This window comes from Zingiber officinale, chromosome 8B (assembly GCF_018446385.1).
Source record: "Zingiber officinale cultivar Zhangliang chromosome 8B, Zo_v1.1, whole genome shotgun sequence".
NCBI classification, from domain to species: Eukaryota; Viridiplantae; Streptophyta; class Magnoliopsida; order Zingiberales; family Zingiberaceae; genus Zingiber; species Zingiber officinale.
Genome location: NC_056001.1, coordinates 9165573 through 9192538, shown reverse-complemented (window position 1 = coordinate 9192538; position 26966 = coordinate 9165573). Strand labels below are relative to the sequence as shown.

General features: G+C 39.4%; 4 protein-coding genes across 6 annotated transcripts; 3 read left to right on the top strand and 1 right to left on the bottom strand.

The window, feature by feature from the left end:
* The first annotated feature begins 567 nt into the window (after window positions 1-567).
* LOC122015234 (putative inactive cadmium/zinc-transporting ATPase HMA3) lies at window positions 568-5429 on the top strand. 3 transcript variants are annotated; one of them, XM_042572011.1, is made up of 12 exons: window positions 569-804; window positions 956-1157; window positions 1254-1398; window positions 1526-1768; window positions 1881-2138; window positions 2278-2375; window positions 2511-2766; window positions 2838-2975; window positions 3096-3423; window positions 3518-3720; window positions 3806-4002; window positions 4074-5429. In XM_042572011.1, the coding sequence occupies exons 4-12, from the start codon at window positions 1555-1557 to the stop codon at window positions 5136-5138; spliced, it is 2757 nt and encodes a 918-aa protein (XP_042427945.1). In that variant the 5' UTR covers window positions 569-804; window positions 956-1157; window positions 1254-1398; window positions 1526-1554; the 3' UTR covers window positions 5139-5429. The 3 variants fall into 3 exon arrangements, with proteins under 3 accessions (XP_042427947.1, XP_042427945.1, XP_042427946.1); XM_042572012.1 differs by having other exon boundaries at window positions 1235-1398; XM_042572013.1 differs by lacking the exon at window positions 1254-1398 and having other exon boundaries at window positions 568-804.
* A 384-nt stretch (window positions 5430-5813) lies between these two features.
* On the top strand, window positions 5814-18611 carry LOC122014654 (serine protease SPPA, chloroplastic-like). Its single transcript, XM_042570985.1, has 13 exons — window positions 5814-6323; window positions 7274-7457; window positions 7523-7660; window positions 8731-8901; window positions 8989-9092; window positions 11652-11719; window positions 12246-12412; window positions 13032-13101; window positions 15294-15448; window positions 15624-15729; window positions 17312-17399; window positions 17482-17625; window positions 18052-18611. Exons 1-13 carry the CDS (start codon window positions 5922-5924, stop codon window positions 18274-18276), a joined length of 2022 nt encoding a protein of 673 aa, XP_042426919.1. The 5' UTR covers window positions 5814-5921; the 3' UTR covers window positions 18277-18611.
* Window positions 18612-21196: 2585 nt separating this feature from the next.
* LOC122013479 (mucin-1-like) lies at window positions 21197-21781 on the top strand. The gene has a single exon (XM_042569757.1). It carries the CDS (start codon window positions 21197-21199, stop codon window positions 21779-21781), a length of 585 nt encoding a protein of 194 aa, XP_042425691.1.
* Window positions 21782-21859: 78 nt separating this feature from the next.
* Window positions 21860-24534, bottom strand: LOC122017914 (serine/threonine-protein kinase D6PK-like). Its single transcript, XM_042575632.1, has 3 exons — window positions 24205-24534; window positions 22938-23927; window positions 21860-22831 (listed from the first exon to the last, which is right to left on the bottom strand). The coding sequence occupies exons 2-3, from the start codon at window positions 23816-23818 to the stop codon at window positions 21970-21972; spliced, it is 1743 nt and encodes a 580-aa protein (XP_042431566.1). The 5' UTR covers window positions 23819-23927; window positions 24205-24534; the 3' UTR covers window positions 21860-21969.
* Between the last annotated feature and the right edge of the window lie 2432 nt (window positions 24535-26966).

Genomic DNA, 26966 nt, shown 5'->3' with positions numbered 1-26966 from the left:
TTCCCCTTCATGATTCACTCTCTCCCAAACAAATGTAAAAATTCTTTTTACCCATGTTTATCCTTCCCTCCCCTTTACTCACCTCAACATAGGGTAAGTATCCAAATTCCACCTTGCTTGCTAATGCTCCTTTCTCTTCCACTTGTGATTTTACCGATGATACTCCTTCGAGGTTTTTTCTCCTTTGAGATTCTCTTACGGTCAACTTCAAAACCATCACGCCGATGACTCTCCCTTCTTCTCCTTTGAGGTCATCTTGCGATTAATTTTAAAGTCATCTCGTCCATGATCTAGCTTTCACCGATTTCAAACGGATCACAAACCTTTTCATTCCTCTGCGCTCTCAGCATAATACATCGTTTTACTGTGCACAAAAATCATAACGGATCTTCTAAGTGGCTGTTGATATGAGACAGAGTTCTAAGATAAAAACAAAAAAAATGCATTGTAGACATGACAAATGTAAGAATAGGTTGATAACATTCCTTACAGAAAGAAAATTTATGATTTCTTAGAAAAATAGCCAGCCTTTTATGAATCCAATGAGATAGAGCCATAAACAAAGGACAAATGGCCCATTAAAAGGTCGTGCCGTAGTGGCATCTACTAGGAGCTCACTGACGACAAGACTAGATTTATGGTCTCAGTCCTTCAAAAAATTATGTTCATCTTGTTTTTTATGCACATTTGTTTGGGTTTGGCTGCCCACTATGAACTTTGCTTGCTTTACTTAAACCCTCTTGCTTCTCTATTGTATTCACCATCAACCAGAGCCAACTCCTTCCATGTTCTGTTTTTTTCTTGGTAAGTATTCACTTTAGTTTTCTCTTGATTTATGCATTTTACTTAATTTTTTCTCACGTGCTTTGTTTTTCCCCCTTTCTTTAAAACAACCTTGAACGAACAACGATCTATATATATATATATGATAATTTTTTCTATGCTTTTGATGCAGTATTTGACCTTCTATCTGTGAAACTCCATATAAATCAAACGGCACCGCTCATGGCAGAGAAGCTAAATGTGCTTGTGCCACATATGTGAATGGAGAGAAAATAAGTGGCAAAATGGGTTGCTAAAACCAAGACGGAGAGCAATAAGTGTAGGACGTCCCTCAAAGTTGATGCCAGTAGCTTTTCTTGGCCATCTACTTTCAGGTAATTTATCAGAAAGAGCTGCACTTGTAACTTTAGAGGGCTTTTCCTTTTGGATGTTTTCAAAATTTGAAAAACAGTTTCAATTTTGTTCTTCAGATTCTATTTTCCTTCAAAACAAGAATAAGAACAAGAACAGAATTTAAGTTGTTGCAATCTGACGTGCATTGTGACAAAAGTGAGAGTTCGGAAAGATAAGCTAGACACTAAAAACCAGAGTCCTGCAGATTCAGGACAATACAAGGTAGATTTAAGTGAGAGAAAGAAGAGAATTATATTATTTACTTCTGTTTTTTTTTTCATCTTGTTTCTTAGGTTCGATTCTCACTTGAATCAAATTTGATCAAAATTTAAACGGTGTGTGCATTCAGCAACTGTTGTGTGATTAGCAAAGGAAAAGATGGGTGAAGAACAAGGCAAAGACAAGAAAGCCAAGGAAGCAAAGTACCACAAGAGCTACTTCGACGTGTTAGGCATCTGCTGCACATCCGAAGTCCCCTTAATTGAGAAGATTTTGAAGCCTCTTAATGGAGTCAATAAGGTTTCCGTGGTTGTTCCAACCAAGACGGTGATCGTGGTACATGACAGCAACCTCATCTCGCAGCAGGACATACGTGAGTCGATCTGAACATATCAGAAAAAGGATTTCCTTTAACTTCATCTGTACTCGAAAATACAACTAAACGCTTTCATTTTCAATCTGATGAGGTTTGCTGTTTTCATCAGTTAAGGCTCTGAACCAGGCAAGACTCGAAGCTACAATTCGCACACATGGATCTGCAAGCGTTCCCAAGAAATGGCCAAGTCCATACATTTTGGCTTGTGGAGTGCTGCTGCTGGTCTCGCTCTTCAAGCACTTCTTCCATCCTCTTAGATGGTTTGCTATAGCAGCTGTTTCAGTCGGCATTGTGCCGATTATTTTGAGAGGCGTCGCAGCAATTCGACGGCTTACGCTGGACATCAACATCCTTCTGCTCATTGCAGGTATTACTGCCCTTGCAAACACAGAAATTTTGATAGTTCCACACTTTGATCAAGCATCTCTTTCTCACAAAACCTTCGCATTCAAGGTGATCTGTCTCATAAATGCTATTTAATGTCCCAAGCTGATGCCTTTGAACAGTTGCTGGGGCCATTGCGCTCGGGGACTATTCAGAAGCAGCCTTCGTTGTATTCTTGTTCACAGTTGCTGAATGGTTGGAAACAAGGGCCAGCCACAAGGTTAGTATGAGTACTCTGTAACAGACCTAGGGCCCTTAGTCTGTAACAGAGTTCTTTTACCCGGTTGATGCAATTTCTTCAGTCTCAGTGCAGCTGGTTTTAAGAGCTGAACTGAGCTAGATGTATAACCTGCAGGCTACTGCTGGGATGTCATCACTGATGAGCATGACTCCGCAGAAAGCTGTTCTAGCTGAAACAGGTCGAGCTGTGGGCGTCGACGATGTCAAAATCAATACCATCATTGCTGTCAAAGCTGGAGAAGTAATCCCAATAGACGGAATTGTAGTTGACGGACAGTCTGAAGTTGACGAGAAAAGCCTCACCGGAGAGTCCTTCCCAGTAGCCAAGCAAGCCGACTGCCCGGTCTGGGCTGGAACACTCAACCTAGATGGTAACATCTTCCCACAAGTTCGAAACTGAAGAGTGTAAGACTTCATTAGCGATCTCTAACTAGCTTTGCAGGTTATATCAGTGTCCGAACGACCGCTCTTGCTGAGAATTCCGCCGTTGCTAGAATGACAAGGTTGGTCGAAGACGCACAAAACAGCAGATCAAGCACACAGAGGCTGATAGATTCTTGCACAAAGTATTACACACCGGGTCTGTAGGCCTTGTTATTTTCCCAATTCATGTTATGTTTCTTTGATCTTCTAAATGAAGATCAGTTTGTGTTACGAAGCATCAAAGGCTCCTTCCTCATCTCAACCTATCTTTTCACAGCCGTGGTGATAGCAGCTGCAGTAATCTCAATTATGCCTCTGATAACAAAGGTTAAACATCCCAGAAGCTGGTTTCAATTGGCACTGGTCCTTCTTGTGAGCGCATGCCCGTGCGCACTCGTGCTATCGACACCTGTGGCAACCTTTTGTGCACTCCTGAAAGCTGCAAGAGTAGGGCTTCTCATAAAAGGTGGAGATGTTCTTGAATCCCTCGCCAAGATAAAAGTCGTGGCATTTGACAAGACTGGAACCATAACAAGAGGAGAGTTCACCATTGTGGAATTCCAATCCACAAGCAGTAAGGTCACCCAGGATACACTTCTTTACTGGTACGTACAAGTAGAATGTGATTTCCACTTGACATTGGAGATGGAAGTATGTGCAGGAAGTTTGGAAATTGAATAGATGTTTACTTTGTTTCAGGGTTTCAAGTATTGAGAGTAAATCTAGCCATCCAATGGCTGCTGCATTTGTTGAACATGCTAGGTCACGTTCCATTGAACCAGAACCAGAATATGTAAAAGAATTCTGCATCTACTCTGGAGAAGGAATATATGGAGAAATGCAGGGAAGAAACATTTATATAGGAAACCAAAGAATAGCAGCAAGGGCTTCATCTGAGACAGGTACTTTGAGAACATTAGCTATCAGGTGATTATTTAATGCAAAATTTGGTCATGTTGCATTTACATCTCGTTTTAATGATCTCAGTTTCGAGCTCGGAGAGACATGAAGGAGTCACCTTTGGATATGTGTTCTTGGACATGGTTCAAATTGGAAGATATGCCCTCTCTGACACATGCAGAGCAGGGGCTGCAGAAGCTATCAAGGAGTTGAAATCACTAGGCATAAAAACAGTAATGCTTACAGGAGATAGCAAAGAAGCAGCAATGCATGCACAAAGCCAGGTACTTGAAACTGTTGTCTTTGAAAAAAATTAAACGACAGTAATCAAACTGTTTGCCTGTTTAATATATAGCTAAACCATGGCATAGAAGAAGTGCACGCAGAGCTTCTACCCGAAGACAAAGTGAAACTGATAGGTGACCTCGAATCGAGGGAAGGCTACACGGCCATGGTTGGCGATGGGATGAATGATGCACCAGCTTTAGCTCTGGCAAGCGTAGGAATCTCAATGGGGATATCAGGTTCAGCAGTTGCCATGGAGACAAGCCACATCACTCTCATGTCAAATGACATCGGTAAGATTGCCAAGGCCATTAGGTTGGCAAGGAAAACACGTTACACAGTCATCACAAACATAATCTTCTCCATCGTCACTAAGATTGCCATTCTAGCACTTGCATTTGCCGGGCACCCACTGCTATGGGCTGCTGTCCTTGCCGACGTTGGCACTTGTCTGCTGGTGATCTTAAACAGCATGACGCTGCTGCAATCAAAAACTTCTTCAGGGAAAAAATGCTGCGGCTCGTCCCACAAGCCAAAAAGTGCATGTGGATCATCAAGCACTTGTGCCCAGTCCGGCTGCCATGACCACAGGAAGGCTAATGATGAAACAGTCGACCAAGATCATCATGCAGAATCACCATGCCGTTCCCGCTGTGGCCATGCGCGAGGTGTAAAGGAAGAAATTATGCACGACAGTTGCATGGAACAGAGTCGTCAAGCAGAATCACCATGTCATTCCCGTTCTCACTGTGGCCATGCACAAGGTTCAGAGGAGCAAACTGTGCACGATCATTGCCATTCTCACTGTGGCCAAACAACGCATTTGAAGGCAATTAGTACTCCAACACAAGAACACTCGGTATCAATTGCTGATGATGCATGCCAGAAACATGGTTGTGAGCAGGACACAAGCCTGGCCTGCATAAACGAAACCAGTCAAAAGAATGCTGGGTGTTGTGGCAGCGACGCAAATAAGTGTGGCAAGGAAGAGGGTTGCTCATCTTCACAGGGAATAATAACAGGGAGAAGAGAAACTGGTGGATGCTGCAGGAGCTACAGAAAGGCCTGTACTGGAAAGAAAGATAGCTGTTGTGCAAGTGAAAGAATACAACTACCTGAAATCATAACAGAGTAGAAGATCACGAGTAGTCTATCTATATTAGGATGAAAAAGATCACTTTGAAATGGAGCCATCCATCTAAGGAGCTTTTATTCTCCTTGTCGAATAAGATCAGGAGTATGATATTGAATTTGGAATGGGATTCCTTGGGTAGTCCTCTTTTAATCATACAGTTTTAGAGCCCAAGATGATCATTCAACCAACCTAATATTGCAAATTGTAAGCTTCTTAATTAGTGATCTCCTCGTGATGTATTTCAGAATTGCAAACATACAGATAACTCTACTACGTGATATTGTTGGATGATTCTTCTGTCCAAGATGGAAACGTAACTATAATTTTTCATGGACTAGAATAGTTTTCTTTGATGATTAACAATAATAGTGTTTTCATTATACGGTTTTACAGTGAACTTAAGGTGAGACATCTAACTAATGTGATGGCCATTAATCTCCCACGTCGAAATGATCTTGAGCTAAAAGAAGGGAGAGAAGATAGTGATATTTGGGACATAAATACTATAAAGTTATCTTTTCTAAATTTTTATGCTAATTTATCAAATTAAAAAAAAAACTTGAATTTTTGATAATTTAAAATTTTAAAGAGTATTTAAAAAGGAATTTTTGATAATTTTTTATAAGCAGTTGACTTCTGATTGAGTCCTCAGAAGACTTCCAGAACAAACTAGCTTCGCCGCCCACTGTGCACGAAAGGAATTACCTCTACTTTTCATGCAGGCATTTAACCGAACAAGACGGAGGCGATCGGCCGAGCGAGAAGAAGAGGAAGAAGGGGTCAATGTCTGCACGATTTCTCCTCTTCAAGCTCTCTCAATATCGCAGAACCCTGCCAACTCTTCCTGCTATCCTCTTCTTCCGATCCCCGCTGGGCGCTCTCCTTCATTGCTCTCCGCCTCTTCCTCTTCTCCCTGCCTCAGATCGCCTTTGTGACTGCCCCGTCCGATCCCTCGTGTCCTCCGCTGCCTCGGCTTCCGGCGGAGAACGGACTGAGAAATCCGGGAGAAGCGACGGAACCCCACCCCCGCCGTCCAATGTAGGGGGAGATTACCCGACGGGGGAATTCGAGATGAAGGAGGTCGGATGGTGGAAGAGGTTGGGCGTCCAGTTGAGGTTGTTCTTCGCTCTCCCTTGGGAGCGGATCGAAAAGGGAAGCGTGCTCAAGATGCAACTTCGCGGAAAGGTCGCTTCTCCCGTTTCTTGTCGAATGTTAATTCTTTATTTTCTTTATCACTCAAAGAATTTTTTGTTTTGGCTTCTTTTCTCAGCTAACTCATCTCAGCTCTCTTTCTATGGCTAATCGGCTATTTTACTCGGCAACAATTCATAGTTGCATTAACATTTTGCGCACTATGAGCATACATGATTGAGTAACCGGCATTAAAAATGATTCATTACATAGATTACTAATAATATTAGTATTACATGAAACAATGTGTCGAAGTATTGTTATTGCAAAATATGCACCTCTATTTAATACTTTGGTAAGATACTATGAAATACTTTTCTAAGATATCAAAGTTTACTATGATATTGAGTGCCAAAGAAATGCTATGAATATTTTACTACTTGTGGTTTGAAATCTCATATTGTGTTGGGTGGCACAGTCCAAAGTTCGTTCCGTTAAATTACTGAAACTCAATACTATTCAACATAGGAAATATTGTGTTAATCATGTCGATGACTATCATATATCAACATTCAATTCGCTTTGACATGCCACAAAACACTTCAAGATAAATTAAAATAATATTTGTGTTCTTTTTGTAACTTGTGGCCGTACACAGTAATTTAAAATTTGTATCATTCATTGGGTGAAAGTTTAAACTTTTTTTTCTTTTTCATCTCTTTCCTCCTTCCTCTCTAATTCTCCACCAGCACCATACGTCAAAACATCAACACATTAGTGAAATAGTATTGTTCCAGTCAAAGTCCAAAATTCTGGCACAGCTTGAGATTTTGAACCTTGTACCTACTATTAAACTATGGCCAAATTTGTTAATTGTGATACTTCTATCGATGCTACAATACTTGTTCAGGGCATAACAATTGGTAGTTCTTTTTAATTTTGAACTAGCATGTTAACAGCACCTTTGATTGCTTCAGTTCATTGGAGATGTGTTGTATTTGCAGATATCTGATCAGTTATGGACACGCTTCTCCTCGGGACTATCTCTGCCACAAATATGCGACTGTTTTTTAAAAGCAGCTTATGACCCTCGTATATCTGGTATTTATCTTCATATAGAACCACTTGATTGTGGATGGGGGAAACTAGATGAAATACGAAGGCATATACTGAACTTCAAAAAATCAGGTGAAGATACAAAACCATTCTATGAAATATTTAGGAGTTTTTAATCAGATAACTTCCCTTTTTAGGTAAATTCATTGTGAGTTATGTACCTGTGTGCCGAGAGAAGGAGTATTACATTGCATGTGCTTGTGGAGAGTTATATGTTCCTCCAAGTGCTTATGTTGGATTATATGGTTTGGCACTTCAAACAACATTTGTTGGTGGTATGTATGCCCACCAGTATATTGTGCATATATTGAAATATCTAACTCTATTTTCCAAGTCTTTTTCCCTTGTTATATAAATGCTAGTGATTTTTAACAACTTGCTAAGCATTGGAGCAGGTCACGATTGTCAATTGAGTTTGCCTTGGCTATTTGTATGATTTGTTGTGTAATTCTCAATTTTTGCATATTAATTGTTTGCTTTGATTTGTTTTTTGTTCGCTTTTCCCTAAACTATTCATAAAAGTTGAAATAACAACAGAACTTTAGGAATGAAAATGCATATAGCATTTTTTTGTGCCTCAAACATTACATGTTATAACAAATTGATACATGAACTAAGGATTTTACTGTTTTACTATCTGATCTTTCAAATCGCAAAAAATGCATACCTCTTTACACTCTCCTTCATAAGTTGCCGGAAATGATGCATGACACTCACCTGGTGCCCTATCAAAATACAACTTGCCTCTCTCACAGGAAAACTCGTGACAAAAAATTTGATAGATTGAAACATAAAACATTTTGATACGAGTACTGAGTATCAGTGCTTACAAATATTTCTGATGCTGAAACTGTATCACTGCAATGATTTATTTCCTCACAATGATTAAGGTCCATAGATTAACAGGAAGAGATAGACTACTCAAGGGAAAGGCATTCAGCACTACTGAGGTTTGCTTGAGCTTCATCCAAGGATCTTATGGAAGTTTCCAGTGCAAAAGTCAATGACTGTTAATTTTTTCGTGTGCTTTCCTGTGTGATAGGTCAATTGTGATCCGAGGTGCCAAGCAAGAGCCACATGGCATTTTTCTCATCTTATGATGGAGAATCCAAACATGATGCATATTTATAATAGTTTTGAAAGATTGGATTGTCAAAGTTTGATATGCAGTTGATATATTGTGTAAATTCATTTTTTTTAAACTCTAGTATGTGAAATGGGTCTTCTCTCTCTCTCACACACACACACAGGATTTTCATGTGCAGTTGTTCAAATTAACTTAATGTTCTTGTCACTTGCGCATGATTGTGTCTATGGTTTGTTAAGATTGCATATAATTTTGTAGGTGTACTAGAAAAAGCAGGTATTGATCCAGAAGTTCATAGAATTGGCCCATACAAGAGTGTGGGAGAGCAGCTCACTCACAAAAGCATGTCTAAAGAAGTTCGTGAAATGTTCAGTTCTCTGCTTGATAGAATTTATGAAAATTGGCTTGAAACAATATCTTTGAGTCAAGGTATTTCCTCATGCATATTGTCAGGATTGAATTATCATGTTTTCTACTTTACTAATTAGTATCTTGGAATCTGAAACCTTTTTCAAGGAAAGAGAAGGGAAGAAATTGAGAACTTTCTTAATTCTGGAGTTTATCAAGTTGAAAAACTTAAAGAAGAAGGTTGGATAACGAACATAATGTATGATGATGAGGTGAAGGTTTCTGACTGGCCAATTAATTATCTATACATGAGTTGCATGAAATAGTATCTTCAAAAGTCCTTTTTGATAAATCTTATTATTTTGTTAGTTTAATATTATTTAATTAGTAATCCTTCTAAGATCAATGTCTAGACTACAGTGATCAGTTTTCAAAGTGAGGTAGGTATCAACATAACTTTTGAACTGCTTTTCTGTGATTAAATTTACTTATTTTTTAAGTAGTGAGACTGCTAAAATGCATATCCATTGTTTTAGAGTTTTACCTCTTATCAGCATGCATTATGGAGGCACTTGGAGAATTCTTTATTTCCATAGAATAATTTTTCATCTTGATTATCTAGTTGTGGTTTATGATAAACTTTCTGTTTAATGGGCTTCTATGGTTTGGTCCTACATGTGGATCTATGTGATATTCTTTTGTCAAGACTCCTTTCAAAATGCTCTAATATATCAAGTTGCTAGCTCAGCAATTTAATTTAAATATTTGTTAATAATGTTGTATTTTGATCAAACAGAACGTACGTTTTTATGCCTTTTTCTAAATTTAATTTAAATGTTTGTTCAGAATTTTGTCTTTTGATTACATAAAATGTATGTTTTCTAGCTTAGGATGCAAGCATGATTTACTTCACTAGACGAACTGTAGAAATTTATAAATATCTTATGAAACTTCTAACTATTTTCTATAAAATAATCATCTAATACCAAATGTGAAAAGATACGGGCTTAGAAATACTTAAGCAAACTTACAAGTATAGAAAAATTATGTCACACGCCAGGTAGCTAACACTAATAAGTTATTATCAAACATATCTTTTATGACATCATTATAATTAATGGATATTCCTTTCTTCTTGAAACCGTGTTAAAAGGGTCAGCTTGCCAGCAGCCTGACTCAGCTTGATACATGATGGTCCATGCTATGCCTGACATAGCCCCAAGAACATAAGCCCAACCAAGTCAGCAGCCAGCAGCCAGCAGCCAGCACCAACAAACACTTCCTAGTATGGGCCTGGACTTGCATCAGGCTAGCACCCTCTTCAAGGCTACATCAGCAACGAACATGAGCCTGAAAGTCACTGAGTTGACATCTCCTGAGGTGATGTGCTCTGGCCAGATCAAGGTTAGGAATGGATCAAGAGCATGACCCAGGTCAATTGCTGGCAAAAAGAACTACAGGAAGAGGCCTCATCAGTTCAGCCTCAAGAAGGATTCCATTGTCTATCTCAACTCTGCTCCTCAGAACTCCACTCCAATTCCAAGAAGCATTGCTTCTACTCATTCCATAGTGACGTGGATTGCACCATCACAATCCTTAAATAGAACATAGCTATCTAATGTGCACTGCTCAGTCACAATTTGTAGCATTAAGATTGTTGCTGTTAATCTTACTTCTAATGACAGACTGTTTTCATGACTTAATCTAACTGGTAATCATTAAATTTAGTGTATTGTCAAGGATAATTGAATCAAACATTTTCATGATGGGTAAATTAAGTTGTCAAAATTACTGAATCAGGACATGCATCAATCTAATTATCAAATTTTGTTTGTAATGATCAATTTTCTTGCCTTTCTTGTAGACCTTCCACTTTAACATGTTTGTGTCTTCTCAAAATTGTTAAGTTATCTTTGAAGTTAATTTTACCTTGTATTTTGGTTTCAAATATATGATTGTTATTGCTACAGAGTTGTCAACCTTAATCCCATGTTTTTTTGCTGGCCTCCAACATTGGAGTGATACCTCTATCAAATATAGTTGTGATGTCTTCATTAAAGGAAGGCCCTTACATAGAAGGATGTTACCGACCAGGAGACATCACAAATGGTTGTGTATCTCCAATATGGAAGGTCCTTACAGAGAACGATGTGTGTGGGTCAGGAGACATAAAAAATCATTACAGTACATATTGTAATGGATTTATTTTAGGGATAACATGTAAAATTGTCTTTTCCATCTCATTGGCCTTGGAATAATTTGAATCACAAGCTGATCCTGGTATTACAGATATTTCCAACTTAGCTATCTCTTTCAGGAAGATGTATTATTCTTTATTCCAGTGGATAGGCTAGCAGAAAATTTTCTATATCTATTATAGTGATGTCAATCAATGTTAATTTTCCAGCTACAGAGGTTGTTGAAGGTAATAAGGGACCAGTCAAGGAATTTCTTTTGACAATCTCAAAAACGTTTGTTCTTCTTTACCATAAACTTTGGTCACTTTACGATGCTTGAACTAAGGAAAAGTTTCATGTTCTATGAAAAATTATTGAGATTTTAAACTTCAAGCTTATGGAAAGTTACCCAAACAGTATGAGTTAGTATTACTCCTATATTTCCAATGAAAAATGCTTTTCATCTTTTAGTTGCATCCATTCCATCTTAGATTAATGTACAAGCATCTTTTATATAACTCCTGTATCCAGAGTTCAAACAACTATGGAATTAAGTTTACAATATTCTAACAGTTTTTTCCTTTTTCTATTTGCTTTCTTCAATTTAAAGAATTTTTCTTAGTAAATTCAATGATTTTTTATGACATGAGGTAGGTCTTGTCAATGCTAAAGGAGAGATTGGGCCAAAAGCATAAGAAAAAGCTTCTTTTGGTGGGCTATAGGTAACAAAAATCTTCAAGAACATTTATGTTTTACTCTGGTTGGATTGCACTAGGTGTTCTTATATGTCAAACATAGTGTAGATGGTCACAACTTGCTCAACAATATGGAAATCATGAAAATAATAATTGTGGATACATAATTTTGTTTCTAATGTAATGTCTCTTTCTGTCCAACAATTGCAAGCGGAAACCAATTTGTATTATTTCCTTGAGATGAATATGCTAAAAGAGAGTTACACTGTTATGGTCTTTTCACTGTTTCAGTATTATTTCATTGTTATTATTTTTACTAACTGCGAACTAATGTTGTCCCCCTGGGGTCAATATTGCTTTCTTTTCATCTTGAAGCTTTGTTTCAAGCAGTGAAAGCAGTCATTTTTATTCTTTGTTGTTGCAGCTTTCACTGGACCATCTTAGAACTTATAGTTGTTGGGGTGCTTGGGGCTGTACTACTTAGACAATTAATAAGAATAACACATTGCCTAACCAACTAATCATACAAGTGTTTAATTTGTTGCTTCAACAGCAAATACGTGAGAGTAAGAAAATCAACTCTTGGTTTAGATGGCGGTAAAGAGGCAATCGCCATAATCAGAGCTTCTGGGGCCATTACCCGTACTAGAAACCCTTTCAGTTTTGCTAGTTCTGGCATCATTGCTGAACAACTAATTGAGAAGATTCGCAGTGTTAGAGGTTGGTTCACTAGCTGCGTGTTCTTATGCCAAGTTGTGAAATTATTGCTCTTTGTTTTGCAACACTATTTCACGCTTGTAAATTTAAAGGATTTATCTGTATATTTTAACTTTTTGCCTATCAAGCTGCCTACTTTTCATTTTTAATGGATTTAACTTTTCTTCATTTTTTTGCCAATTTATGTTGCCAGCATTTTTCGTTAGATAGCATTTGAGTGAATTAAGACTTCTATCATACACCAAACTCTTTTATTCAAGTTATGGGTTCAAGTTGAAATATCTTTACCACCTAGACTTCTGGATTCTGGTGCAAAGCTGGAAAATTAGCTTCAAGCGTGTCTATTGAGCTTCACATTCGTTATTCAAACAAACAAACAAAAAACTTTGTTTAGTCAAGTTTAGCTTTGTTGAAACTTGAGAGCTCAGGCTGGAATTCATGTCTATGATTATTCTAGTTTATGTTTCAAACTACTGTGTATGAATCCTGGATGATGGATAGTGTCAGCTTTAAAGAAAATTTGCATTTTTTTTTACTTTTGATCAATGTGAATATTAATGATTTTTTATGGATACATAATCTATGGTTCTTAAGTGGGAGCAATTTCTTTCTTTTCTTGCAGAGTCAAATAAGTTCAAAGCTGTTATTTTAAGAATTGACAGCCCTGGTGGTGATGCTCTTGCTTCTGATCTGTAAGTATTTATGGATAAACCTTTTTTAGTTTTACCTTTGTAGCACTATTGCTAACAGAAACTGTCATCAATAATAGAAAAAACACCACAAAAGTTGTTCAAGAACCTAGATAGTTGGCATAATTTTGTCAAAATCCTCATGGACATGGATCTTAGGCTACGTTTGTTTGGGTGTGATGTAATGGAGCTTGTAATGTAATCAAATTTGTAATGTAATGTAATGTAATCTTGATTACATTACTACGTTTGGTAATATAATGTATGTAATCTTTGATTACAAGGGTGATTACATTCTTTTGTTTGGTGTCCATTATTTTTTATAAGGAATGTAATTCATATTATTATAAAATGACAAAAATATCCTGCGACTTTTACCGACGGGCCGTCGCACCTCTGTCGAAGCTTGCGGCAGCCACCGGCAACTAGCGACGTCACCACTGGTCGCTGCCGGCGGCGGGCGGGCGGGCGGTCGGCGGGTGGGCAAGCGGCGGGCGGGCGGCGATCCGCGGCGATGGCGGGGGGCGGCAGTTGATTAGGGGTATATTCGGCATTTAAATTTTAGTTAAGCAGTGACCTCGTAATGTAATCGGATTACATAGTATTTACTTTGTAATCCAGATTACAAAACTTCACTACTTTTTGTAATCGAGATTACATTACATTACAAGTTTAAAGTTAAAACAAACAAAATAATCAACCTTGTAATGTAATCTACAAGGCAGATTACACCCTACCAAACGTAGCCTTAGTTATATTTATTACAAGTCTAGGATGTCACCAACAACCTTCATTATGCGGGTGCTATGATTTACCTCATTCGTGTTGGTACTGGAACGGATTGGCGGGGGTGCTGGGGGCGAGCGTATTGACCTTTTGCCATTATGATATAAAAAGGATGGACTTGAAGGCGCCCTACAAATGATAGATCACATGCACTTTGATGCATGATAAAAAAAGGGTTCTTAAATTGTTGTGGGCCAAGGTCCATCATTATAAGATTATATAGTATCTTGGAATAGAGGTACAGTTTCAGGAAATGGATTAGAATATGTAGATATGATGTTTAAGAGAAGAGTAGGCATAATATTGCAAGTTTTTAATTATGGTATATATATATATATATCTATATATATATATATATATAGCTTAAATACTATACCCTAAATTCTAAACCCTAAACCTTATGTTCTAAAAAAAATTACACTAGGTGTTCATGGGTGTGCACCATAAGGTGTGCGGCATAACAAAATCCATATATATAGGGGGATGTTATGCCGCACACCTTATGGTGCACAACCCGTGAGCATTTTAGGTATTTTTTTTAAAATTTCTTTTGCTTAAATACTATACCCTAAACCCTAAGCTCTAAAAATAAATTCAAAAAAAAAATTACACTAGGTGCTCACAGGTTGTGCATAAGGAGTGTGGCATAACAAAATCCTATATCTATATATCTATATATATATATATATATAATAGGTGTGCTCTGGTGGGTAAAGATTGTAAGAATAATTTTGTCAATGTTAAGAAAATAATCTAAAATTATAACCTGAAGTCTATTTTTGAAAAAGAGATACTAACTGCCCCTTAAATAGGAATAACTGATCAAGTCAAAATAAAATGAAAAACTGCCACCAATCGAGACTGAAAATATCGTTAGCATTGGGATTTCAATGGAGAAATAAGATCCATATAGCATATAGTAGAGAAACTTAATAGTTGATACTCAACGTTGTTATTTGTTGTTCTAAGTTAATGGAAATAGAAAATACATGATGAACTCATATGTCATCCTGTCAGACGTTAGTTGTAAGGCTGACATAGGACATTAGTTTTTGTTGATCACATACAATATCAAAACTAGAGTAAACAAGTTATTCTACAGTTAGCAATATATTTGTAGATGACAAGACCTATTCCAGAACAAAAATGGACCATGTCTTTTTCAATAACTCACTATACCTCTTGCAGTTGATAGTCAATGATCGCTCATATTAATGAACAAGAAATTGTGAAATTTTGTTTGGATCAATACATGAATAATGTATGTGCATGATGCAGTATGACTGACAAGTGACTATGATTTGTCAATTTCTTCTAATTGGTTATCATTTTTTCTCTCTTATTTTTTTGTTTGATAATGTCAGATGTCATGTTCAGTTAGTTGTCTAATATGATTTCTCTTCTCCCAGAATTTGGAGGGAGATCAAGCTACTTGCTGCTTCTAAACCTGTGATTGCATCAATGTCTGATGTTGCAGCAAGTGGAGGATACTACATGGCTATGGCAGCAGGAACCATCTTAGCTGAGAATCTCACTTTAACCGCTTCAATTGGAGTTGTCAAAGGTGATTTTACTGCTTTACACACCCCTGTTGTCTATCTAGGAAGGTATTGCTATGCTGTTGAAAAATTTATTTTAGAATACGCCTACACTGGAGATTCGGACTCCACCCAGGTAAATTGGGCAGGCATCTATGATCTCCAAAAGAAAGTAGGTGTGCTAATCCCTAGCACTTGCAGGGAGGTTTAGTTTACACAAACTGTATGGAAGGATTGACTTGAACAAGGAGATTCTGTCTAGGGGTCATTATGCGGAGCTTAATGTTGCTGATCAGCGTCCTCTTAGGTGAGAATTTGTCACTTTTAAAACACAATTTTAAGTGCTCCATTGTGAGAGAGGTATTGAGTGACGACAAAGAAAGAAGTTCAAGAGATTCAGAAATTAGTTTCAATTATTGACGACTTACCATGTTTGGATTGCAATCACAACTATATTTATCATTATTTCTATATTTGTTATTACCATAGTTATCGTAAAATATTATCATATTTATCATAATATTTTTTTATATATTATTTGACTATCTGTATAAATAGACTTCTTAGCCTATGACAATTATCAATAAGAAAGCAATTGTCTTCTCTCTATTCTTGCTATGTCTCTATGTTTCAACATGGTATCAGAGTCATATTTCTCTTTATTCTTATTTTTTCTCCTTAAATATTTTTGGCCTTTTCGAAGAGTTTCATCTGCTTCAACACCACCACCTACTTTCTGCCTATTTCCGACATTGTTATAAATCTCTCTCTCTCTCTCTCAAAAGAACAAGTTTGTCATCACCTCCTTCTTCCTCACTGCTCTCTCTCTTTTCTTTTCCTTTTTATTCTCCTTCTTCCTTCCGCAAGAGTCTTCTACTAGAAAATTTCTTCCTCTTAATCTTTTTCTCCCCAAATCAGCAACAAGTTGCTCTAAAACTCCTTCCTTCTCTGTCTTCCTCTCATTTTCTTCTCCTTCTACCTCTTTTGCAATAGCCGCTTTGCAAGTAGTATTTCCTCCATCAAGTGTTGTCTTTGTTTTAGCCATCTTCTAGTTGTCCAATGGCAAGCTTTTTCTAATTTTTTGATCAGCATACAACAACAAATTTTCTTCCTCTGCTCCCGTATATTCAACCACCAAATTGTAGTCCTATGCTCCAATATATTCAGCCACCAAATTATAGTCTTCTTTCTTTGCTGCTCTTTTTTTGACAACAGATCAAATTCCAGCCTTTAAATGACAACTCCTCATCTCCTTATAGTTGTTGTCTTCTTTCATTAAAGACAAAGTTCAATAGATCTATCGTATTGTTGATCATACTAATGATCTTTGCTCTAGAAGATTTGATTGGTCATTGACAACCAGACTTAACGTTCAATATCTTTTGGTTTCAATTACTAATGACTTACCATGTTTGGATATAGTTATTGTAATATGTTACTATGTTTATCATAATATTTTTTCATAATTATTTTGACCATTTGTATAAATAGATATGTATAAATAAGCTTATTAGCCTATGACAATTATCAATAAGAAAGCAATTGTCCTCTCTCTATTCTTCTTATGTCTCTATGTTACAACGTTGAGTGCGTAGCTAGATAATGGACATTTTAAGTTGAAATCTCACCAGCCTAAAGTTGGGAGATGTTTTTTTTTTTATGTATAGTATCATGTCTTATTAGTGATAGCTATTCGGTGGCAGAAAAATATGTCATATTTAATGTAGGTACAGACGAATTTGTATTTTAATAGTTAAAATATACTTTATAACAATGTTACAAGATGGCCTTGTGATATGGGGTCTTCACCTTCTTGTGAAAATGTTATAGTTTCAACTCCATTTGGTTTCTTTTGCGATTTTAATTTATTTGGGATGACATTGACACAGACCAGATGAAGCAGAACTCTTTGCAAAGTCCACGCAGTATGCTTACAAGCAATTCCGTGACAAAGCTGCTTCATCACGATCAATGACCGTAATGATTTTGGCACATCCATTGTCCAGCATATTGCTTTTCATTGCCCTGTTACCTTCACTAAGAGATGTTCTGTGACCAGATAGATCAGATGGAGGAGGTTGCACAAGGTAGGGTATGGACAGGCAAAGATGCAGCTCCTCGAGGATTGGTCGATGCTATTGGTGGATTCTCACGAGCAATTGCCATTGCAAAATTCAAAGCTAACATTGATCCTGATAGTGAGGTTTGCTTCACTAATTTCATGATTCAGTCATTAGTTCCTTGGTACCATAAAATTGAGTGCCATTTTCACCTGAATATCTTGTGTTTTCACTAAAAGGTTCCTGATCGAATAGTTAGTTGAAGTAATTCTTTGTTAACTCTATAACGATTGGTCTTTGCCAATGGTATGCCCTTGAACCCCCTACATAGTTTTTGTTTCAGAGAAGCCACCATTGTTTTTTTTTTTTCAAATTTTACTGACATATCTTCTTTCTTTGTCAAAGTGTGGTATATAATTTCTTCACTTCTGAATATCTGGAACCAGTGAAAATGATCCTTAATTTAATCGCAGACTCATCCGCCTCAGTTTGATACATAACTATCACCTAAAAACTTTACCGTCAACTGATGGCAACATCTGTTCTTCCATCCTCTATTCATATTGCAGGTTAGATTAGTTGAAGTGTCAAGGCCTTCACCGACATTAACAGAAAGATTCAGCGCCATAAAAAATTCTCTGTTTGGGCTGGACATAGCAGTGAATGAAGTATTGCAGAATCTGAGGAACTCTGGCGAGGTTCAAGCACGAATGGATGACGTTTTGCTTGATTTAACAGATAGCACAGCAGAAGCTAAACGCCTACCACACCTGATAAAGGATTGTTTTGGCTAATTATATTCTGGATCTTCCACAAGTGCTCAAGTTGTGGAGGCACGAGCATATCAGGTTCGAAAACTATGATTTCATACATATGCTATAGGTCAACATTGTGGAGGAAATAAAGATTATTCACAGGACATCACATCTTTGGGGAAAACCTTTAAAAGCCATACAAGCTGTGAACTCACTCTGGCATACGTTTGTCTAAAACTGTTATATATAATGGGTGATGTCTTCCAATGCATGATTGACATCAAACATAGTGAATTGGTTAACAATTGTCGATTTGTCACAAGTATAGAAAGATAGCATGCCAGCATTAAATATTGCATCAATAAATTAGCTAATTTGTATTCTACAAAAGGTAGATACAGACCTCAAATATTTACGTATCTTTGGCGCTAAAATCTTCCGGTCTCTAGAGGATAGGTTTTGTTGCTACTATAAAAGCAATCCAAAGAACAGATAATACCTTACATTAAATGGCCATTGTGCTACTCGCATAGCACTCGCTGCATTAACAGATCTTTAAGCTTCAGGTACACTGGGCTGCAACACCTCGTCCCCCTCCTCAGTTGCCGCCGCCCTCATCTCCTTCCAGCTCTCATACTGAAGATCATCCGTCGGCAGCTCGAACCGGCAAAGGGGGCACGAATTCCGAATTGCCAACCACGGCAAGAGGCATTCCTTGTGTTACAGGTGAGAGCAAGATAGCCGCTTGAGTCTTTCGTTCACCAAGAACTCGTCTTTGCACACTGCGCACATTGCAATGGATCTGGCGATGTCCTCCGCCGTGAAGAACACAGACGGAAGACTTTCGACTACCGATTTGGCTGCAGGAGGGCAGGCCTTGATGCCGACGTCTTCCATCAGTACTTCATAGGAGTCTAAATCCGAGGCCGCCTCGTCGGGGTAGTACGTCATCTCGTCTTCGATCGTGCTGCCACCTAAGTCGTCGACGTCAGAGAGCATCTCCCATGCTGCGTCGTAGACGTGGTGCTCGAGTTCTCTAATCGTTGCAAATCACTCGTAGTCCCCGACGAGCGAAATGCGGATCGAGCTCCTTCCCTCGACGCGAGTATCCACCTCCTCCCACTAGAACTCCTCGATGGGGAGCTGCGCGCCCAGTTCAAGATCATCGGCGGCTTGATCTCGTCCTTTTCTGTCGTCTACATCCGCGATTGCCAAGATCTGCTGGTTGACAGAGTCAGAGACAGATTTGGACCCGGCGGCGCACGGCACTTGCGAATCAACCGGGAAAGGCACGGAGAACTCCGTCGAAGCAGATGGGATGCCCATCCTCCGGCCGTTTGAGAACTCGTCGAGTGACCAATCGATCTCGCGCTCCTCCCACTCGGACATTAACCCTGACATCGAGGGGAGGCAACCGGAGCCGATCTCTTGCGCCGACGCCCCGGAAACCCTAAATCTATACAAGTTAGGATTCCTGGGTAAGAAGTAGGAGGCCAGATCTTCGGAGCAGAGTGTCGGTGGGAGCGGCTGAAGGAATGCCTAAGAAGCGTCCGCCATGGATGACGATGAACCGTTTGGACAAGGGGACCAGGGCAAGGCATCTGTTTGCAAGAGAATGGTCACGCAGTTGGCCCGCAAACTTATATATAGAGGATCGGTTGCCCGTCTGTTTTGTTTTTTTTTTTGTTTTATTTTTTTTTAATTCAAATTAGTTTTTAATCAGGAAATTCTCATGGAGACGTAATCAGGTAAGTATTATTAGACCCACTTCTCTAATTTCTTACTGAAACGAAAAAAAATATCTACAGGGTTAGTGTAGTGTAGGTTTTTCCGTAATTATAATGTATTTATAAAAAAATTTCTTTTAAATGGAATACTTAATTAACAGATGCTGAATTTCTAGAATGTTTCTTCTATTCATTTTTTTTTATTTATCTGGATGATCAATGAAAAAAATTTATGTGCCAAATCGATCATCTCAAGATTTTGAGATTAATTAATGAGGTCAATTAAATTTATCATATTATTAAAGAAATTTATCATTTGTTACCTGAAGAAAAAATAATGTCTAAGTTGAAATTCGAATCCATTGATTATCTATTGAACGTCTAACCAAGTGGAGATTCTATTAATTTACTGTTCAAATTGAACTTTGGTCTTACGTCACCCACTCAGCGGATCATAGCGGCTCCGAACCTGAAGGTATTAGCGGATCACTGGCATGCATCGCTGACGCAAGTCGCTGAGATTTATCTGGATGAAAATAGGAGAAAAATAGAAATAAAAATACGAAATATGATGTTCAATCTTTATTATTTAGTTAAGAAGGAAATACAAATTAACATAAAATTCAATTTTTAAAAATTATTTTAAGCAAAAGTTAAAGTTATTTTCAATCGTCCAATGATGTCACTTTGAATCACTCTATGGTTTAGTTGTTCAGAAATCCAATTAAATAGTTGTGTATATATATATATATATTTATTGAATTTAAGAAAGTGCAACTATTTAATTGGATTTCTGGTAAAAAATCCTTTGATAAAATATAGTAAACTTTTCCTGTCTCTCTTCTGTTGATAGTTTTTGGCCCGTTGGATGTTTTTCTTTTTTAATAATTCAGGTACTTTCCAATCTCTCGGGAGGATCTGAAAGGCCATCCACGTCACCGACAACCAACGGATTTACGTGGGGCCAACCCGCGATGTGTCCGGGTACACGAGGCGGATGACAATGGTTCGAATCGGAGGGATCGTTTTGGGCCGCACTTCCCTTCCTCTTGCACCCGCTCAACCCGCAACGCCGCTCACCTCCACGGCCACGTTGCTGTCTCGGCCGCCGAACTCGGCCCTGACCAACTACCCCTCCCGCCAATATAAACTAAACCCTCCGTATTCGTCTCCATCTCCCATTTTTTTTTTAAACTTGTAATATTCCCGTCCGCCATCGATTTCGCCGGAAAATGTATCGCGCCGCCGTGATTGCCGTCCTCTTCGTGACCGCGGCCGGATTCGCCGCCGCCGCAGACGTCCCCGCGCCTGGTCCAAGCTCGAATCCCGATCACGCTGGGCCTATTCATTCTCCGGAGAAATCCCCCTCGTCCGCCGTCCCCGCTCACTCCCCTGCCTCCGCCGTTCCTGCTCACTCCCCTGCCCTCGCCGTCCCCGCTCGCTCCCCTGACTCCGCCGTTCCTGCTCACTCCCCTTCCCTCGCCGTCCCAGCTCACTCCCCTGCCAACGCCCCTGCTGCCTCGAGGGGCCCCGTCGCGGCCAAGGCTCCATCCCTTTCAACTGATGCTCCGGCGAGTGACGCCTCGCCGTCGTCCTCCCCAGCAGCAGCGCCGGGCATGGACTCCGACGACTTGGATGACGAAATCCTGACTGACGCTCCGCTTGCAGGAAGTCCATCGGAGCCACCCACTGACGAATCCCCGGAAGAGGCCATGAGCCCGGAGGGAGATGAAAGTAGCGGAGCGAGTGCACATGGGGCTGCCGCCGGCGCCGCCCTTGGCGCTCTCTCCGCCGTTTTCCTAGCGTTTATCGCTTAAATTAGGGGACACGTTACTCCACATAAATTAAAAAAAAAAACAAATGGCGGGAAATGTTCCTTTAAATTCTGTAACAACTTGATGAGAATTGTCGAATGATTTCATTCATTCAATATATTGTTAAATTTTTTCATAAATCAGAATGGGCGAATAAACCAAAATAACTCAAGTCAAAAAGTGAGGAACTGCTAAAAGGAATCGAATTCAGGAGAGGTATCAAGCCCTTTCTCATTGCTAATGCTAGCAGGTTCAGCCTTCTCTTTTCTTGACGACGAAGGCTGTGAAAACCTTCGAGTATCGAACGGCCTTGGGATTTCCGGGGGACTTTCGCACCGTATTAATGCCCAATTTATGCCGTCGAAGAATGGATGCTGCTTGATTTCCGCAGAGCCACGCTTGTATGCGAGCCTGTACTGTGGTTCTTTCACAAGTAGCTTCCTTATGAGGTCCCTTGCAGAGAAGCTCACCATTGGGGAGTCGGGGAAGCGCAATGGCTGCCCTACGACATTGAACAATGTGGCCCTGTTGCCCGATCCCTTGAACGGGGTCTTTCCGAACAAAAGCTCATACAAGAAGATGCCAAAGGTCCACCAATCGACAGCACTGCCATGGCCCTCGCCCTTGATGATCTCCGGGGCTAAATACTCATGTGTGCCGACGAAGGACATAGACCGAGCATCTGTGGGCTCTGCTACAAGCTCTCGCAAGGGAGTCACCTGGTTCCCTGTGTCAGTTTTAACTTTGTGGCTCTTCTTGGACTTGGAAAAGAAACGAGGTCCGAAGCATGTTGCCGGAGCAATACAAGAAGGTTGGACACACGATGTCGGTGGTTCGATGCAGGCAAGGTTGTTCCCCCGTGATGTTTCAGATTTGAAGTTGGATTTTCTGATCAATGATGGGCTAAATGCACATTGGAGGGAAAGGTCGAAGTCGGAAAGCATGATGTGCCCGTCCTCCCTAACCAGGACGTTTTCCGGCTTGAGGTCGCGGTATATGACGCCGAGCATGTGTAGGTATTCAAGTGCAAGGAGGACCTCCGCTACATAGAATCTGCAACATAGTTAAAAAGCCATACATTGGACATCAATCAAAACAAATCAAAGAACGCAAATGATAAAAAAAAATTCAATCCCAAAAGACATTTATAGGGACTTACTTGGTTGCTTGCTCAGAAAAATGTTTCTCAGGCTGCCTTTGCCGTAAGGTGTGCAAATCTCCCCCTGGACAGAACTCCATCACCAAACATGAGAATTTTTCAGTCTCGAAGTGTGAATACAATGTGGGAAGAAAGGGATGGTCCAAGCATTGTAATATCTCCCTCTCTGTCTGAGCTCTTAGAAGTTTCTTACGACTCGTTAAGTGTTCCTTGTCCATGACCTTCATGGCGAAATAATTCTTTGTCCCAATCAGTTCTGACAGATAGACACTGCCTATATCTCCATATCCCAACTTTGTTAACAGCCTGAAATGGTTTAAACCAAGAACAGTAGCTCTAGCACGCACAGTTTGAATTGCTTCCCACCTCAAATCATTTGCCTTGTGGGGTTTGCTGAGGCTACAACTCAAGCTACTGTGTGAGCTCTCATCACTGTTAATGCTTGTGCTGGGCTTGCCCGAGCTACTTTTTCTGTTCTCAGTAGCATCTGCTTTGTCATTAGGCTTAGCACTTCCGACGATCTTTGTTAGATCCTCACTTGTACTGTATTCCCGGCTGTTTCTTTGGTCTCCATTACATTCCAAGATCATGAACATGTTTGGCTCTACTAAAGCTGCAAGATCTTTTGATCGGTTATTACTACAAGTTGAAGGTGCATCATTAATTTCTAATGAGAGGACAGCCATGGATGGAACCTTTTCTGCAGCAGGAACAAGAGATACTTCGGAAACTTGTATCTCAACATGATCGATTGTGTTGTCTGCAACGGCCGGTGGTCTTTTTGATGGACCATATTTAGTAGCATGAATATTTAGCTCTGCTTTGTGATTGCTAGGTAGCTTCAATTGTTTCTCTGGGATGGAGATAGACCTTGAAGCCATCAATCGACAACGTGCCAAACCAGCTGAATGACCGAAAACTTATTTTGCTATCTATATGAACATTCCATTACAGAAGCAAGGATTCTCCACAACTACATGAAACCAGTATCTGACATCAAAAAACACAAATATAAAATCTGCATGAAACCGCCACTACAGTTTGTATTAAAATTAAACAAACAAATATACAACAATTGCAAGATCTACATATGTAAATGAGTAGAACAATGTATAGAGACTGAGTAATCAAGATGAATTACATGAAAAAGCACCTTTCGGAAACGAGTAAACCAAATGAAAACTAAAGCACCATGCATCAACGATCGTGTCGTCGAAAGACTTGTCACTGAAAGGAAATAGCATCGGATCCGAAGCAAGGAACTCACCAGAAAAAACTAAATCCGAGAGCCGACGCGAACACAGCTAGCGCTCCCAAATGGAACGACACTGGAGAAACTAATCAAAGTCCAATAAAAAAAACACGACAAAGCGAAAAAAACAAACACGAATTTGGAGGTCTCAAAACGCAAAAGCTGATCGACTTGCCTGGGAATCGACAATCGAAGGTAAGCAGGAAGCAGCTGTTGGGGAGCAGGTCGCTGAGGGTAGAACGGAAAGGAGATGGAGGTTTTTAATTCATGTGTTGGGTGGCAGCTTTTGTCCCTCTGTGCTGGACGTGGTTAATAAATAGTCAGTCCTTAGAGTTAGTGGGGAAGCATTAGAGAAAGCATGAGATAGAGGGAGAATTAGCAGGAAGTAATTCCTTTAGAAAATGATTTGCAGAATAGAATTCATATAATCAAACAAGTAATTGAAATACAATATTTTGTTAATTTAATATTTTTGTTATGGCTTGATTTACTTTAAAACGATAGGTATAATACTTTAAATGTTATAATATTTCATTTATTTTAGATGTGGCAATGGATCGAGTCTAATTCTGTACAACGGCCCCACTTAGTCCAGATGACTCTGACTCGATTCGACTCGACTCGGTCTGTGTTAATTATGTCCTAACATAAATCAGTTGCCTCTAATCATGCCTGGCAAGCCCATGAGTATCACGTGCTGAGCTAACCAAATCTAATAGTTTAGAAGGAAAACAAAATTAAATATATCCACAATTTGACTTTTAATTAACAGAACTAAATATATTAGCCATTGCTTTCATGTGCAAAGATGCTCTTCAATGATGGAATGCACTGGATTCCGACAAGAAACAGAGCATTTAATTATTACAAAAAAAAAAAGAATAAAAAAGAGGCAAATCAGCAGCTTAATATCCAGGCAATACAATAATTTGAATGTTCAATATGTTCCACAATCAAGTCTTAGAGCTTAGCCAGTATAGGAAAAAGTAACACAAACTCTTAAAAACTTTCATGTGAAGGCTGGAGCAGGGACGAAGGTGGTCTCATCAACATGCTAGCTAGGAGTGCAAGGTGTTTTTGATCTTGTCGAAGCCATGGGAGAAGATGCCGAACCCGAAGAAGAAACCAATAGCAATGGTCGCCAGGACCAGCAAGATCACGAAGCAGCAACACCTCAAAGGGAAACACATCTCAGACCTCCTCCAAGTTTACTTGCAGAAACTTAGAAGCCTTTTCACAATGCCTTGTTTAATCTTGAAGAGGAAGGTGGGAGAGAAGAGAAGAGAAGAGAAGAGAAGATATATTATTGCAGTTAATTTATTTGTTGTTTGGTTACACTTAGCATTGGTACTGGACAATTCAACCACTTGAAAGGAATGATTGGCCTATGAATAGTTGACCAAACCTCCTAAACTTTTTTAAATGACAATTACAGTTGATAAAGGCATCATATCTCTAGGTGTACCAACTGGAGAAGGGAAAGAAGGTGAAGTGCAAGTCAAGGTTAGTAGCATCATCCCATTCCTCTTCCAAATCTCATTTGGAGGAACCATTTCACTCTATTCACAATGAAATAATTGTCTGGTTCAATTTCTGTGTAACCAAGAATGCAACGAGACCTGTATATAGCCCTCGGGCAAAAAAAGGAAAATTAACATGAGGACTACGTCTCGATTAATCGACCCTAATTTGAGTTTCAAACAGCATGCATGAGGACTAAAAGTTTTGGCCAAGTAGAGGGAGATGATAAATCAATAGAAAAGAACATCACATTTCAAAATAATTTCACCATTAAGTCTTCACATTTTTTATTTTATTAAGATATTCTTTTGTGAAGTAGCTACAACAGTCAACAGAGGGAAGAAAAAAAGGGTTTCGATTCATGTACCAATCCTACTCAATTTGCACAACTTTGAAGGTTGATCGACAAAGAACACTTGGCTATTCTATAACAGTGGAGACTTAGTATACACTTTATAGATAGAGAAAGATTATAGTCTCAAGCTTCCTGATAAATTACTCGTCTCTTAGCTGGATGTCAAAGGTCCAAATAGGGATATTTTTTTTTGAATTTCTAGACTATTTTTCAAACCAGGATAACATATATAATTTAGAATAGCAATGAGCATGGTATCAGCCAACTGATACGGCTAATAATGTGAGGTTCCTGGAGTCGGGGTCAAAGTTAAGGAAGACGGATGAAGTGACGGTCAAAGTTGGGGAGGAGTTAATAGTCGTGGCCAGCACGATCATAAGTCTTGACCGAGTGGATAAGCTAATCGGGTCGCTGGCCCGATCATGTCTTAGGTCCCTTCGAGTCGGGAGCACCCCGAGCAAGGTCAGCGCCATTTAGAGCCGGTCTTTTGGGCCACTCAGAGATACCTTGTTTGAATAGTGATTCTATCTGAAAACTGTAGAGATGATGCGTTGGGCCGCGATTCACATCTCAATCGATCAACCGATCGATTGGGCCTTCCCACAATCGCAACACACACCAATCGATCGACTGATCGATTGGACCCTGGTTCAATCGATTGCCCGATCGATTGATCAGCCTGGACTTGACTCAACTCAAGTCCAAAGCCTCCAACCCAACTCCCGGTCAACCGTGACCTGTTGGGTCTCCGTGCCTAGTATTTGGCCACACCCGACCAACCTCGAACTAGCCTTCTAACCTCCTCCATCAGCCTTGCGTCTCTCGGATATCTCTCATCCTTCACACCTTGCCTTTAGGAGCTTCCTTTGGCCTTATCCTAGTTGTCGGATTATACCACCAC

Coding starts and splice junctions, on each gene's coding strand:
- LOC122013479 (XM_042569757.1), top strand. CDS start 21,197: ATGTATCGCGCCGCCGTGATTGCCGTCCTCTTCGTGACCGCGGCCGGA.
- LOC122015234 (XM_042572013.1), top strand. CDS start 1,555: ATGGGTGAAGAACAAGGCAAAGACAAGAAAGCCAAGGAAGCAAAGTAC. Junction 2,767..2,837: donor TGGAACACTCAACCTAGATG/GTAACATCTTCC, acceptor CTAGCTTTGCAG/GTTATATCAGTGTCCGAACG. Junction 3,424..3,517: donor CAGGATACACTTCTTTACTG/GTACGTACAAGT, acceptor ACTTTGTTTCAG/GGTTTCAAGTATTGAGAGTA.
- LOC122014654 (XM_042570985.1), top strand. CDS start 5,922: ATGTCTGCACGATTTCTCCTCTTCAAGCTCTCTCAATATCGCAGAACC. Junction 8,902..8,988: donor AACAATATCTTTGAGTCAAG/GTATTTCCTCAT, acceptor ACCTTTTTCAAG/GAAAGAGAAGGGAAGAAATT. Junction 13,102..15,293: donor GATGCTCTTGCTTCTGATCT/GTAAGTATTTAT, acceptor CTCTTCTCCCAG/AATTTGGAGGGAGATCAAGC.
- LOC122017914 (XM_042575632.1), bottom strand. CDS start 23,818: ATGGCTTCAAGGTCTATCTCCATCCCAGAGAAACAATTGAAGCTACCT. Junction 22,832..22,937: donor TTTTCTGAGCAAGCAACCAA/GTAAGTCCCTAT, acceptor ACTATGTTGCAG/ATTCTATGTAGCGGAGGTCC.